Below are 15,847 nucleotides of genomic sequence, written 5' to 3' on the forward strand. Positions count from 1 at the left end.
AAATATTTTTTGCATGTTGTGCAAATCAAATGATACAAACCCCCCCCCCAAGGGACGTGAATACTTTCTCAAGCCACTGCAGGTTGCATTTACAGTGGTGTTTGTTCTTCACTGGTTGTCCACATTTCACTCTAACACTGTCTGTCCACCTGTTTGTGTTTGCAGTTGCAGAACATGAACAACATCATCACCTTCCCCATAGACAGTCTACTGAAAGGAGACCTGAAAGGGGTCAAAGGGGTAGGCATACTATATGTGTTATTAAACGTTATCAATCAGTGTTGTACCATAACCAATCAGAACATGTGTTTTACAATACCAGTCAGAACAAGAGGTAGGGAGTAGGCCTGTCCCATGCTAGTCATTTTGAACACACACAGCCACAGGATAGTCCTCCTAATTCCTATCCCTATAGCCATTTAAGGATTGCCTTGTAAATGACTTAATGAGCAAAGTCCATGTGACGGACCTTTTCATCTGTAATATAAATCCCAGTTCATGGTCAGTTTAATATTCACGACTTCAACTAATATCTTGTGTCTCTCCCTTGTAATAATACTGTTATGTTCCTTTTCGACAGGATCTGAAAAAGCCTTTTGATAAAGCCTGGAAAGATTACGAAACGAAACTGTGAGTTAGAGTCACTTTACTTTCGCAAGTCACAACTCCCTACGTTTTACCACCGCCACCACTGCAGCAGTTTGCGTTTCAAACAAAAGCACCATCACTTGCTATGTGTGAGTTGAGCCTAAATGAATGATTATAGCTTACGAGCACAAGGAAAAGAGGGGGGGGGGTGGGGGCCATAAGCTGCCACCACCATGAAGTTGCATGTGGGTTCAGTTTAACAACAAATATGAAGGGAAAACAATGGAAGCTAGTAAAAGGTCAACTGCTGCTATTCCTAAAACAGCTGACAGACAACACTCTTAGGAGAGAGAATGAGACTAGGCCTACAATAGCCGCACTTGCTTCCTGTTTGTATGTGAATACTCTGTCCGTCTGAGGTTATTTTAGTGTCAAATGAACTATGGTATGGACAGACTCGGGGTTTACTTTACTACAGTTATACGGCACATGTCCTTAGTCCCTACATAATCTTTTCATTTTCAAAATGACAGGCATGAAAGACGAGTTTTGAAAGATTATTAGAAGTTACTTAACAAAGGTAGAGATCAATCTAGTTCACTGTATGAAGTCTTGGCAGGTAATTTAAGAGTTAATCGTTTACTAAAGAGTAATGCCTTGTGCAAACAAACTCCTGTGGCATAGTCATAGAGCCTTTTGGGTTGATGTGAGTGACCATGTTGGTTCGAATTGATGAATGAGAACGGTGTAATAACTCTTGACGTAAACTGACGCGAGTAAATGCTGATACCACGCGCAGCTGCTTGCTATGAGTTAATTAGTGAATGATTTTCCTTCTTCGTCCATTCGTGCGGTGCTTCACCAGCCTCATCGTCGCTGTGACCTCTTGTGTTCCCTGCAGCACTAAGATAGAGAAGGAGAAGAAGGAGCATGCCAAGCAGCATGGGATGATACGGACAGAGTTCAGTGGCGGAGAGATCGCTGAGGAGATGGAGAAGGAGAGACGCCTTTTCCAGTTCCAGATGTGCGAGGTGAGAGGGTGTGTACCACTGGCCAGGTCCCAGTTCTGTTTCGCTGGCATCACAATTATTATTATTTTTACATTTTTTATTTGATTTCACCTTTATTTAACCAGGTAGGCCCAGTTGAGAACAGGTTCTCATTTACAACTGAGACCTGGCCAAGATAAAGCAAAGCAGTGTGACACAAACAACAACACAGAGTTGCACATGGAATAAACAAGCGTACAGTCAATAACACAATAGAACTTCTTCTAAGTCACTGTGGACTTCTTCTAAGTCACTGTGGACTTCTTCTAAGTCACTGTGGACTTCTTCTAAGTCTAAATACGGTGTGTACAAATGGCGTGAGGAGGTAAGGCAATAAATAGGCCATAGTAGCAAAGTAAATCAAATTTAGCAAATTAACACTGGAGTTATAGATGTGCAGATGATAATGTGCAAGTAGAAATACTGGTGTGCAAAAGAGCAGAAAAGTAAAAAAAAAAGAAGCAATATGGGGATGAGGTAGGTAGATTGGATGGGCCATTATGATCATGGGTATTGGCTATAATGTGATGGACTGTGCTTGCTTAACAGCAGAGCTTCCTTCAGTGTCCCTGTCTCCTTACTGGGCTCGACAAGTGATCCTCTGTTTACATGAACGTTTTCCAGTCATTTAGCAGGTGCTCCTATCCAGAGCAGATTAAAGTTAGTGCATGCATCTTATGATAGCAAGGTGGGACAACCACAACGTCTTAGCCATTTGTGCCAGTGAAAAGTGACCAATTCAGTAGCGCAAGTGGAGACATTTCAACACCTGGGGAGTGAGGTTACTGTACAATCTAACTCAGTTACATATAGAGCACAAACCGATCTGGGATCAGGCCAGTGCACCGCCTCATCCTACCTCTCTGTGGCCATTACTAGCTGTGTGTTATTCTGTCTCCAGTATCTTCTAAAAGTGAATGAAATCGATACGAAAAAGAGGGTCGACTTCCTCCAAAACCTCATCAAATATTTCCACGCCCAGTGCAAGTATGTCATTTTCATTTATTTGGGGATTTCACATGATCAATGTTTAATTGTTGGCTTTTGTCTTTTGTAGGAGGGCAAATGCTTGACCCATCTTGACTCTGAAAATTCCTGTTCTGTGTTTGTTTCCTCTCTCCTCACAGCTTCTTCCAGGATGGGCTAATCGCAGTGAATAGCCTCAAACCTTCCATAGAGAAACTGGCGACAGACTTGATTACAGTGAGCCACTCTGTCGACCTCTATCTCTATCCTTTCCTGGTTTCATGTGTACACCGCATTTCTCACCAAATGCTTGATAAGCATTTTCCAAACAATGCTTGTTCAAAGTTTATATAGTGTCAGTTTGAGTCTCCACAGGCCAGGAGGCAGTTCCAACACTGCTTTATAAAAAAGAGATGGGAATGTTTTATCTTCATTTCCTTGAACTGAGTGTTTGGGTTGATTGTGCTGAAGTGGGTCTGAGTTGGTCTGAGAGGGGTTTTTTCTCTCTATCGCTGAGGCTGCTTCACAAATGGCACACTATTCCCTATTTAGTGCACTTCTTTTGACCAAGGCCCATAGAGCTTCTGTCAAAAGTAGTAAACTATATAGAGAAGAGGGTGTCATTTGAGACTCATCCACATTTTATAATATTCTCTTTGGTAGTTGCCCTGGTTTCACTGCATGTCTGTCAATAATGTGTCTCTTGACTCTCCCACGTCCTGTTTCTCAGATCAAACAGACCCAAGATGGAGAGAGGAAACAGCTGAGTCAGCTCAGAGATGTTCTCAAGTCCTCCCTACTGTCTGAACAGAAAGAGGTGAGCTCTCAATCACTGGAGTAAGAAGTGGCGGTGATTTAGAATCACACTCTCGTGATGAGGTAGCCCTGCCCGCGACTTAAAACCAGTGTCACCTTTGGTCCAAGAGGGAATTTCCTCTTGGTATTAGTAGGAGACCAGTGTTTTTAAAAACAAATGATTTAACCTTTTTTTAACTAGGCAAGTCAGTTAAGAACAAATTCTTATTTACAATGACGGCCTTCACCGGCCAAACCTTAAACTGGGCAACATTGGGCCAATTGTCCGCCGCCCTATGTGACTCCCAATTATGTCCGGTTATGATACAGCCTGGAATCGAACCAGGGTCTGTAGTGACACCTCTGGCACTGACATGCAGTGCCTTAGACCGCAGCGCCACTCGGGAGCCCACCAGTTACATAACCTTGGTAGCAGAGAGGAAGGGACCTAATCCAATTACTTATATCAATCATTTCTCCAGACCAGTTCTAGTGCGTATACTGTAATGCATTTTGTCTTACCTGTCTTGTCATAGCAAAATAAGAAAAGACACTAGTTCTACCTTAACAAACCTGTAGTCTACTACAGGATTACAGATGACTGGTCTTATGTGTCGTGTCACTTGGCTCGTGACTTACAGTTACAATGCAATAGACAGATGACGGTTACCACCAGTGGCTAGGAGAGGGAATGTGTGCTTTCTTGATTGGACTTTTGCTCTTTCCCCAATCAAGCCTTTTTTTCCCTCTCCTTGAACCTCGATTTTTCTGAAGGTATTGTCTGAGTTACAAATTGCACCCTTTTACCTATATTGTGCACTACTGTATGGAGTATGGTGACATAGTGTAGTGGAGGCCTTCAGAAGAGGAGGCTGAAGAAACATGATTTGGATGAATGTCTGAGCATTGAGAGAGATGAGACTTATATATTTGTTCTGTACGTGTGTGTGTGTGTGTGTGTGTGTGTGTGTGTGTGTGTGTGTGTGTGTGTGTGTGTGTGTGTGTGTGTGTGCGTGCGTGCACGTGTGTTTGTTCCTGCGTATTAGGACTCCCAGGCCAAACAGACTGGATACAGCCTTCATCAGCTCCAGGGGAATAAGGCCTACGGTACGGAATGCTGTGGAATTCTCCATAAGAGGAGCGAGGGGTGAGTGGATGACCAATATGGCCTATGGTCAGACGCAAGAACAGCTGTATATTTCCCCGGCAAAGGCAGGGAAATGTAGTTTGACTCGCAGTGGTGGGGAACCCACTGTGGACACCTTGCACTTGCGTTTTACTCGCAGCGATAGGGTGATCGGTGATAGGGTGATATTATGTCCTCTAGGCATACAGTACATGATTCCATTTGCTGCTCGGGGAAATGGTGTGGTTGAAGATGTGGATTGGTCATCCAGGTTATTTGAATCAGCTGTGAAGTGCCAGGGCAAAAACCAAAACGTGCACCCAGGGAGGCCCCGGGACCAAGTTTGGGGAAACCCTGCTCTAGGTGAACATGTATAGAGAAGTGTTGTAGTGTCATAATGAATATTATCTCTCCCTTCTCTTCTTCAGCCTGAGGAAAGTGTGGCAGAAGAGGAAGTGTTCTGTGAAGAACGGGTTCCTGACCATCTCCCATGGAACAGTAAGAGGCTTCCTTTCTTGTTCCTGTCTTCTCCTATTGGTCACTCACTTTCCTTCATACCATGCCGTTATGCATGCTGCTTGTACATACTGCACGTCAGCCGGTGTAATTCAATAAGGTCTGTGGACGACAACGAAGCACAATTACATTTTTGTTGTTGTTGATGAAGAGCCAGACAACATGTTAAGACAGAGCAAGAAGAAGATGAAAAGAAGGCCACTGCGCCACTCTTAGAATTTCAATCTTTGATTGATTTTTTTTGGTCGGCAGGCTGATTTCTGTATTAACGCTTGACTGAATTCCTGCTGTGCACAGGGTTTTCTCTTTCTTTTTTGACTGGATTCCTGTTGACCTCTTCTAGGAATCCAATCACAAATGGCTACAAGTTATTTCGTGCATGACATTCCTCTGGACAACATTACCCTAATGTCAAAACGTCATTAATCCTAATGGCATAGCATTGTCTCAGTTGTGATTAGGGCTGTAACGGTGACCGTATTACCGCCACACTGGCGGTCATGAGTCATGATGGCAGTCAAATTCCACTAGATCGTTTAGTCATGGTAATTAAGCTTCTCCAAGCTCTGATGCTGCTGATGGTCATTAGTAGCTTACCAAACTTCCTAACTGCCTAACTGGTACTCAGCACTCTATCAATGCAAATGTAATCAAACACTTCATGAGCTCATGTTGCGCAACATTTCTATAGGCTAATTGCTTGAGGGGCATGGCCTCTAATAAAAAGAAGAGGTTCCCATCAGCTTTCTATGGACTAGGCCTACCATATATATTTCTCAACTTCCCTAATGCACATTGCTTCTCTTTACAGCCTACCTGGCTGGAATGAAAATGAACCACGAGAAAAGCGTCCTCTATTTGCTATTTTAAGTGCATAGATTTATTTTATATTTTATTTAACCTTTATTTAACTAGTCAGTTAAGCACAAATTGTTATTTACAATGATGGCCTACCAAAAGGCAAAAGGCCTCCTGCGGGGACGGGGGCCTGGGATTAAAAAATAAATACAATATAAATATAGGACAAACACACATCACAACAAGAGACAACACAACACTACATAAAGACAGACCTAAGACAACAACATAGCAAGGCAGCAACACATGACAGCACAGCATGGTAGCAACACAACATAACAACAACATGGTGGCAAAACAACAAGGTAGCAGCACAAAACATGGTACAAACATTATTGGGCACAGACAACAGCACAAAGGGCAAGAAGGTAGAGACAACAATACATCACACAAAGCAGCCACAACTTTCAGTAAGAGTGTCCATGATTGAGTCTTTGAATGAAGAGATTGAGATAAAACTGTCCAGTTTGAGTGTTTGTTGCAGCTCGCTCCAGTCGCTAGCTGCAGCGAACTGAAAAGAGGAGCAACCCAGGGATGTGTGTTCTCTGGGGACCTTGAACAGAATGTGACTGGTAGAATGGGTGTTGTATGTGGAGGATGAAGGCTGCAGTAGATATCTCAGATAGGGAGGAGTGAAGCCAAAGAGGGTTTTATAAATAAGCATCAACCAGTGGGTCTTGCGACGGGTATACAGAGGAGTATAGAGTGCAGTGATGTGTCCTATAAGGAGCATTGGTGGCAAATCTGATGGTCCGAATGGTAAAGAACATCGGGTGCACCCTTACCTGCCAATCTATAAATTATGTCTCTGTAATCTAGCATGGGTAGGATGGTCATCTGAATCAGGGTTAGTTTGGCAGCTGGGGTGACATGCCTTTTTGCTACAAATCATAGTCACATGTAGCCTGGCCCATAGGCCAGTTTCTATCACAACTAAAGTAGCCAAATAACTTCAATCCGCTTTACAACCGGTGTAGACCCTAACTGGGATACAAATGAGACTCATGGGTCTCCCGGTCGCGAGCTGTGCCACCAGAGACTCTAGGTTCACACCCAGGCTCTGTCGCGGCCGGATGCGACAGAGCCTGGGTGTGAACCTAGAGTCTCTGGTGGCACAGCTAGCGCTGCCCTAGACCACTGCGCCACCCGGGAGGCTACCATTTAAACTATGATTAACTGTAAGTACCACAGTATACTACAGTAAATACTACAGTAAAGTCTGCAAAAACACTACCGTAAATGCTATAGTAGTTTATACAATAATATACTATAGAATTGTTTTCATTTGGGAAGGGTCACATTTGTTCATTAAAGACCTGGACAATAATTGTGTGACATCTAAAAACAATGCTGTTCATTGGGCCTTTTATAGGGATGTGGCTGTAAGCAGCATACCATTTAATTCAACAATGATACATTTATGGGTTACTGCTGCATTTGATAATGTTCTTTTTTCTGAAGTCATTTGAGTGTTTGACATCACACAACTGACTTAGTTTATGGGAAAGTCCCATGCATGCTGTGTGATACACTTTAGCATTCAAATGTTTTATCTTGTTTTTCTGGTCCACTCTCTTCTCTCATCTGTCTCTGCTCCTCTTTCATAGGCGAACAGACCACCAGCTAAACTCAACCTGCTAACCTGTCAAGTGAAGCTCAACCCAGATGAGAAGAAAAGCTTTGATCTCTTCTCCCGTAAGTTACGCAGCAGTTTGAGGCTCATCTCCATCTCAAACCTCTGCAACCCTGGACTAGTTTTTCAACGACAGCCATTTCATCTTCCATAGATGTACTATAGATGCCTTCCGGTGGCCTAGCTCCTCTTACTGCAACTACCTCTTACTCAATCTGATCTCATTCTTTTGTTTACCCAAACAGATGACAGAACCTATCACTTTCAAGCTGAGGAAGAGACTGAATGTCAGATGTAAGTACCATAGGGGTTCACTGAACCAATGTGAACTGTCTGTGCCTTTTGCACGGTGCAAGTTTGTGTGCGAACATTGTGTATACATCATTATGCAGGGTGTCCATCCACTCTGCCCAGAGTGGATGAAAACACAGTTTGGTGATGAAATGTCACTTCCTTATTTTATAAAATACATTTTACCAAGACAAATATGATTCTTCATGTCTGAATCGTTCAGTGGGGTCTTTCTCTAACATATCATTAGCATTATATCCCAAATTCAGGGTTTTGTGCCTAATACATCCGGTAATAAGCTCCGAGCTCTGTTGATAGAGCGGTGGCACTTTTGCACTGCAACTTTTGAGGATTTTACGCGTTGTGGTGGTAGTCTGCAAAGTTGTTTCCGTGTGTCGCAAAAAGCAAAATTAGAATGACACGAGTTGAATTATATGTAAAAGGCTTTTGAAAATGTAAAAAAAACGTGCGTTATGCTCAGTGCTCTGTTGACATTTCACAGAGATATGCATGTTTCTGTGAGAAATCTTCAAATGAAGAATAGCATTCATTTGAAAAGTGTATACTGAAATATGAAAATACAACATGTCATGTCTCGAACTCGATTTCTATCTTACCTCTATTGTTTTATGTCTTTCGGATTTAAGAAGAAAGATGAGTTCAACAGTGAGCCTGTCAGAGAGACTGTTAATTCTCAAACAGCATACAGCCTAGCTGACGCATTGCTATTTTCTTCTCTGGCCTCTGGCCTCCATAGTCACCCTAATTCTGGCCTTCCTACAAAGAAAAACCCAACTTTTGAACGGATTATGATAGAGACGTGAAGTTTGGACCATTGGTTTTCTCAGAGGAGTATCTACACAATTAACATTGTTTTAAAATGTGTTTTTGATTGATCACCCTATATCAGGGCTCATCAACTAGATTCAGCCGCGGGCCGATTTATTTTTTGAGTGGATGGAGGCCGGAACATAATTACAAATGAGTTGTAGACTACACATTTACCGCGGGAAGCTAAAACAGATATCATTTTTGACTAAATAATCATCACTTAAAATGTGTATATGATCACATATACACTACATGACCAAAAGTATGTGGACATGTGCTCGTTGAACATCTCATTCCAAAATCATGGGCATTAATATGGAGTTGGTCCACTCTTTGCTGCTATAATAGCCTCCACTCTTCTGGGAAGGCTTTCCGCTAGATGTTGGAACAATGCATGGCTTTGTGCTCGATTTTATACACCTGTCTGCTGAAATAGCCGAATCCACTCATTTGAAGGGGTGTCCACATACTTTTGTGTATTTAGTGTATCTCTCTAGAATTTCCTAAATTTAAAATAACTTGGAGCTGATTTGCTGGTGATTTTACAGTATTTTATGTTCAACAATAAAAAATAAATACATTTGTTTCTTTGTATTTATTTTTTGCTCAGAAAACAGTTGGGGAACCCTGCTCTTCATTATGTGTATACATGATACATGTAATTGGTCACTTCTCAGACCCTCTTTTACGTTGTAGGCATTCCAAATGGCACCCTATTCCCTATAACGTGTACTCGGCTCTGGTCAAAAGTAGTGCACTACATAAGGAATAGGGTGCCATTTGCCACGTACACGTTGCCCTCCAAGCTTACGTTTTGTCTCGGTTGGACCTGCCTGTGTTTTCAGATGGATCTCAGTCCTGCAGAACAGTAAGGAGGAGGCGCTGAACAATGCCTTCAAAGGAGACCAGGACGAGGGAGGGGAGAACAACATAGTGCAGGAGCTGACCAAGGCCATCGTCAGTGAGGTCAAGAGGATGAGCGGCAACGACGTCTGCTGCGACTGTGGAGCGCCTAGTGAGTGACACACAGAGAGCATTCTGGGAAAAGGCAGCAAGAAAATATTATTCTTCCTCCCAGAGGGGTATTATATGAAAATGAACACAGTGTTGTACATACAGTATGTGAATGTGTGAGGGGCTGACATGGTTTTCGTAATTTACCATGCTGAACGTACAACCTGGCTTTGTTTGACGATTGACGAGTTCTTTTGTCTATGTGCATGCGCTCACACACATTCTTAGGAGTCTTTGTTAGGCCAGTCAGACTAGTTCCTGAAATATAGAAGAAAGAGGGTTGGCTGTTTCGGTTAGATGTTATTGAAATCCTACCTTGCCTCTATATCCCATGTGCTGAATTTACACTGATAGGACAATGAAAACAGTGCATCAATATACCACATCTCACTCTTAGGAGTGGAACTTTATTTAACTGTACAACTATTTCAGGTGAGAACTTATAGTGGAAGCACACTAGTCTTTTTTAATATCATTTTTTAAATATTTTCAACTAAATTCTTTCAGAGACAGTGAAGAGAGACAGGAAAGTAAAGAGGAGAAATGGTGTGCCAGAAGGTCAAGGGCTAAGACCCGAAGGCAGTGGCAGCAACCCACCAGATCACCCCAGGCCATAGCACACTAGTCTTACACTGAAAATATATATCTCTGTCTTCAGAGCCCACCTGGCTCTCCACTAACCTGGGAGTGCTCATCTGCATCGAGTGTTCTGGAATCCACAGGGAGATGGGCGTCCACTATTCTAGAATACAGTCTCTCACACTGGACGTCCTGGGAACCGCAGAGCTCCTGGTAAATATCACAGGCATTAATGGTTGCATTGTATACAAACAGGTTCAAAACTATTTTTTTTAAATCAATATTTTATTGCGTTTCCTTTAGCCTGCTAGATGCCAGGGAAGCTCAGCCAAGCAGTTTTGATTAGTTGAACCCAGCTCTGATTGTATAAGCTGTTGTACTATTTTAGTATGATTAGTAGTAGCCTGGTCCCAGATCTGTTTGTGTTGTCTTGCCAACTCCTATGGCAATTGGCTATACAACACAAACAGATCTGGAACCAGGCTAGATTTATAGGGTCTGAATAGATATCACATTGACGTGTGCTCTACCTGGTCTTCCCCAGCTGGCAAAAAATGTGGGCAATGCGGGTTTCAATGAGATCATGGAAGCGGACCTGTCTGCACGGGGCGTGACTAAACCCAACCCCTCCAGTGACATGTGAGTGACAGACAGTCGGGCAAACCACACCCACTCCTCTCCCTCCTTCAACACCATAACAGGAACAACACTGACTGAATACATTCATTATTTATTTCATATTAAGTTCAATACATTTAACTTCTTGTTATACTATGTATAGTCCTGAATGTCTTAGGGTACATCCCAAAATGGCAACTTATTCCCTATATAGTCCACTACTTTTGACAGGGGCCCTGGTCAAAATCCATGTACTAGGGGATAGGGTTCCATTTGGAACTTGGCCTTAAACTCAGATTTCCTGTCTCTTGGTAGTTGCCCATCTGTCTGTCTGCGCTCTTGTCTCCCTCAGGCAGACGCGGAAGGACTACATCACAGCCAAGTACACAGAGAAGAAGTTTGTTCAGAGGAAGTGTGCGGACGAGGAGTCCAGGCTCCACGTCCTGTGTGAGGCAGTGAAGACCCGAAACATCCTCTCCCTCATCCAGGTTTACGCTGAAGGAGTGGACCTGATGGAGACCATACCACTGGCCAATGAGCATGTAAGATTAATTACGTTATCATATTTTTTTATTTAGACAGCCAGAAGGTATGCAGGTGACAGATTTGACATTTTATTAATTTAGCAGACGCTCTCATCCAGAGCAATTTCCCCAAGCCTATAGGGTGAAGTGCCTTGCTCAAGGGCACATTGGCAGATTCGAACCAGCGACCTTTCAGTTACTGGCCCAACAGTCTAACCACTGGGCTATCTTTTAGAGCAGTGGTTCCTAAACCTTTTACAGTCCCGTACCCCTTCAAACATTCAACCTCCAGCTGCGTATGTAACGGATGTGAAACGGCTAGCTTAGATAGCGGTGCACGCTAAATAGCGTTTCAATCGGTGACGTCACTTGCTCTGAGACCTTGAAGTAGTAGTTCCCCTTGCTCTGCAAGGGCCGCGGCTTTTGTGGAGCGATGGGTAACGATGCTTCGTGGGTGACTGTTGTTGATGTGTGCAGAGGGTCCCTGGTTCGCTGATGAGGTTCAGATATCGGTAAGTGGACTGGAGGCAGAGCATGAAAGGGATAACGAATCCAGTTGTTTGTGTCATCCGTTTCGGGAAAGTATCTGCGTAATTGCGCACCCAGCTCACTCAGGTGCTTTTCTATATCACATTTGGCATTGTCCGTAAGCTTGAGTTAATTTGCACACAAAAAATCATACAATGATGGAAAGACCTGTCTGTTGTTCTTGTTAATGCAGACAGAAAAGAGCTCCAACTTCTTAATCATAGCCTCAATTCTGTCATGCACATTGAATAAACCGTAGTCGCGGAGAGTCCCTGTAATACTAGATTCAGATCATTCAGGCGAGAAAAAACATCACCCAGATAGGCCAGTCGTGTGAGAAACTCGTCATCATGGAAGTGGTCAGACAAGTGAAAATAATGGCCAGTCAAGAAAACTTTAAGCTCATCTCTCAATTAAAAAAAAATGTGTCAATACTTTGCCCCTTGATAGCCAGGCACTTCTGTATGTTGTAAAACCGTTACATGGTTGCTGCCTATATCATTGCATAATGCAGAAAATACACGAGATTTCAGGGGCCTTGCTTTAACAAAGTTAACCATTTTCACTCTAGTGTCCAGGCATTCCCTTGGCAGCAAGAGCCTCTGGGTGGATGCTGCAGTGTACCCAAGTGGCGTCGGGAGCAACTGCTTGAACACGTAACTGCTTGCACGCGCATTCCCACTCCACTATGTCTCCCTGTCATGGCTTTTGCGCCATCAGTACAGATGCCAACACATCTTGACCACCAAAGTCCATTTGATGTCACAAAGCTGTCCAGTACTTTAAAAAAATATCCTCTCCTGGGCCTCCCTGGTGGCGCAGTGGTCTAGGGCACTGCATCGCAGTGCTAGCTGTGCCACCAGAGTTTCTGGGTTTGCGCCCAGGCTCTGTCGCAGCCTGCCGGGGTGAGAGGCGAAGCACAATTGGCCTAGCGTCGTCCGGGTTAGGGAGGGTTTGGCCGGTAGGGGTATCGTTGTCTCATCGCGCACTAGCGACTCCTGTGGCGGGCCGGGCGCAGTGCACGCTAACCAGGTCGCCAGGTGCACGGTGTTTCCTCCGACACATTGGTGCGGCTGGCTTCCGGGTTGGATGCGCGCTGTGTTAAGAAGCAGTGCGGCTTGGTTGGGTTGTGTTTCGGAGGACGCATGGCTTTCGACCTTCGTCTTTCCCGAGCCCGTACGGGAGTTGTAGCGATGAGACAAGATAGTAACTACTAACATTTGGATACCACGAAATTGGGGCGGAAAGGGGGTAAAATTCAAATAAATAAATAAATATCCTCTCCTGTTATTCTGGTTTTCAGAAGAGGATGTCTTCTTTAATTGACCCCCCATAAACGTAATAGACATATACCAGGAGCTGTGCCAGGTCCGCCACGTCTGTTGACTCATCCAGCATAGAAATCACTGGCTTGTATGCGAAGCAGTAATTGTTTCAAAACATCTCTTGCCATGTCATTGATGCGTATAGTATCGTTTTTTTGGCCTTTTCCCCCGGCATTGTCCCAGCCATATCCACGGCAACAGGAAGAATTAAGCCCTCCACAATAGTATGGGGCTTGCCTGTCCTTGCCACTCAGTAACTCACCATATAAGACGCTTCTAGTTCCTTCTTGTTAATGGTATATGTTGCTTTTATACGTCTTAATACTCGAAAGTCGTCTATATTCTCGCTCAAAAAACTCCCGTGGCTTATTTTTCAAATTGTCATGCAAGAGTGAAGGTTTCCCGCGAGAGAGTAAAGGTTAATGTGATTGGATGTTAATTATTTGACGAGGCTTCCTGTATTTGACATTTCGCTGAACACTAGATGGTTAAGAAAAATAATTGTCAGTGAAACGAGGCTACTCAGGGGAGAGAAAAACCTCACCCAAATGTATAGCCCCGTTGGAAAATATAAATGTACTGTTTGAAAATGTGAAGAATTGTTGATTTTTTTTTATTTATTTAATAAAAAATAAATAAATACAATTATGTGAATCACATTTTTATTTGGCGTACCCCCGAGGGCATTGCCCTTACCCCTGGGGTTTGGGAATACCTTGTTTTAGAGGGAAAACAGTACAAAAGTATAGGGTGGGGGGCTTCGTACACATGGTACTGTGGGAAATATGTGCATGGCAGTCTCTACCACTACTGCTGCACCATGCCCCCACATGACAGACTTCTAACGTGGACTAAAAAAGTTCTGCTGATTTGTCATATGTTAATACCTCTGATTCAAATGTTTTTTTGCCGATATGCATGTATGCTTCTGTAATATACCTTTTGCTACACTATATATACAAAGGTATGTTGACACCCCTTAAAGTTAGTGGATTCGGCTAGTTCAGCCACACCTGTTGCTGACAGGTGTATAAAATCGAGCACACAGCCATGCAATCTCCATAGATAAACATTGACAGTGGAATGGCTGAACTGAAAAGCTCAGTGACTTTCAACGTGGCACCATCCTAGGATGCCACCTTTCCAACAAGTCAGTTCGTCACATTTCTGCCCTGCCTAGAGCTGCCCTGGTAAACTTTAAGTGCTGTTATTGTGAAGTGGAAACATGTAGGAAAAACGACTCAGCCACAAAGTGTTTGGAGGGCGCATAGAATGTAAAAATCGTCTGTCCTCAGTTGCAATACTCACTACCGAGTTATAAACTGCCTCTGGATGCAACGTCAGCACAATAACTATTCATAGGGAGCTTCATGAAATTGGTTTCCATGGCCGAGCTGCCGCACACAAACTTAAGATCACCATGCGCAATGCCAAGCATCAGCTGGAGTGGTGTAAAGCTTTCCGCCATTGGATTCTTGAGTAGTGGAAACGCATTCTCTGAAGTGATGAATCCCGCTTCACCATCTGGCAGTCCGATGGACAAATCTGGGTTTGGCGGATGCCAGGAGAACGCTACCTGCCCGAATGCATAGTGCCAACTGTAAAGTTTAGTAGAGGAGGAATAATGGTCTGGGGCTGTTTTTCATGGTTCGGGCTAGGCCGCTTAGTTCCTGTGAAGGGAAATCTTAACGCTAGCATACAATGACATTCTAGACCTCCAAATTTGTGGCAACAGTTTGGGGAAGGCCCTTTCCTGTTTCAGCATGACAATGCACCTGTGCACAAAGCGAGGTTCATACAGAAATAGTTTGTCAAGATCGGTGTGTAAGATCTTGACTGGACTGCACAGAGCCCTGACCTCAACCCCATCGAACACCTTTGGGATGAATTGGAACGCCAACTGCGAGCCAGGCCTAATTGCCCAACATCAGTGCTCGACCTAACTAAAGCTCTTGTGGCCAACATCTAGTGGAAAGCCCTCCCAGAAGAGGGGAGGCTATTATAGAAGCAAAGGGGGGATCAACTCCATATTAATGCCCATGATTTTGGAATGAGATGTTCGACAAGCAGGTGTTAACATACTTTTAGTCATGTAGGGTATTTGTCCATGCTCTCAGGAACCGGGTGAGACGGCACTACATCTAGCAGTACGAATGGTGGACCGCAACTCCCTCCATATTGTGGACTTCCTGACCCAGAACAGGTACTAAAGCCTTACTTAAGGACTGATTGGGTGAAAAGATGCTGGGTTTATGTCTCATAAAAGCAGATGCAAACATCTCAAATGTGAAGAGGGGGAACTCGTCTAAAGTATTTTAACGGTAAACAAAAACATGTAGATAAGATCAGAAGTTGTTCTCTCAGATTAGACATATTTATTTAGTTGTTGATGTCGATGAAGGGAAGTGTTGACTCCCTTGAGGTGAATGTCCTAACCACAGTGGTGTGTCTGCTCTGATCAGTGGCAACCTGGAGAAGCAGACAGCCAAAGGGAGCACGGCACTGCACTACTGCTGCCTTACAGACAACAGTGAGTGTCTGAAACTGCTGCTGCGGGGCCGGGCCTCGGTCAGTATTGGTAAGTGCCCTGCTAGTATCATGTCCCA

The 15,847-nt window shown here is 43.7% G+C and overlaps 1 protein-coding gene across 2 annotated transcripts in view; it reads left to right on the forward strand.

Annotated features, from left to right (window-relative positions):
• Positions 1-15,847, forward strand: part of asap2b (ArfGAP with SH3 domain, ankyrin repeat and PH domain 2b) — a 51,663-nt gene that overhangs the window by 27,452 nt on the left and 8,364 nt on the right. For both annotated transcript variants that reach the window (XR_005051461.1, XM_036975605.1), the window contains exons 4-19: positions 166-240; positions 581-630; positions 1,490-1,619; positions 2,539-2,624; positions 2,765-2,840; positions 3,334-3,420; positions 4,445-4,545; positions 4,953-5,022; positions 7,506-7,593; positions 7,777-7,825; positions 9,499-9,668; positions 10,326-10,459; positions 10,791-10,885; positions 11,217-11,406; positions 15,359-15,444; positions 15,704-15,819. Coding sequence is in view for 1 of the 2 variants with exons in the window: in XM_036975605.1 (XP_036831500.1) it covers positions 166-240; positions 581-630; positions 1,490-1,619; positions 2,539-2,624; positions 2,765-2,840; positions 3,334-3,420; positions 4,445-4,545; positions 4,953-5,022; positions 7,506-7,593; positions 7,777-7,825; positions 9,499-9,668; positions 10,326-10,459; positions 10,791-10,885; positions 11,217-11,406; positions 15,359-15,444; positions 15,704-15,819 (1,603 nt within the window). In the remaining variant the exon portion in view is untranslated. The remainder of the gene's footprint in view (positions 1-165; positions 241-580; positions 631-1,489; positions 1,620-2,538; positions 2,625-2,764; positions 2,841-3,333; positions 3,421-4,444; positions 4,546-4,952; positions 5,023-7,505; positions 7,594-7,776; positions 7,826-9,498; positions 9,669-10,325; positions 10,460-10,790; positions 10,886-11,216; positions 11,407-15,358; positions 15,445-15,703; positions 15,820-15,847) is intronic.

The sequence above is a fragment of the Oncorhynchus mykiss genome, chromosome 4 (genome assembly GCF_013265735.2).
Source record: "Oncorhynchus mykiss isolate Arlee chromosome 4, USDA_OmykA_1.1, whole genome shotgun sequence".
Taxonomy (NCBI): domain Eukaryota; kingdom Metazoa; phylum Chordata; class Actinopteri; order Salmoniformes; family Salmonidae; genus Oncorhynchus; species Oncorhynchus mykiss.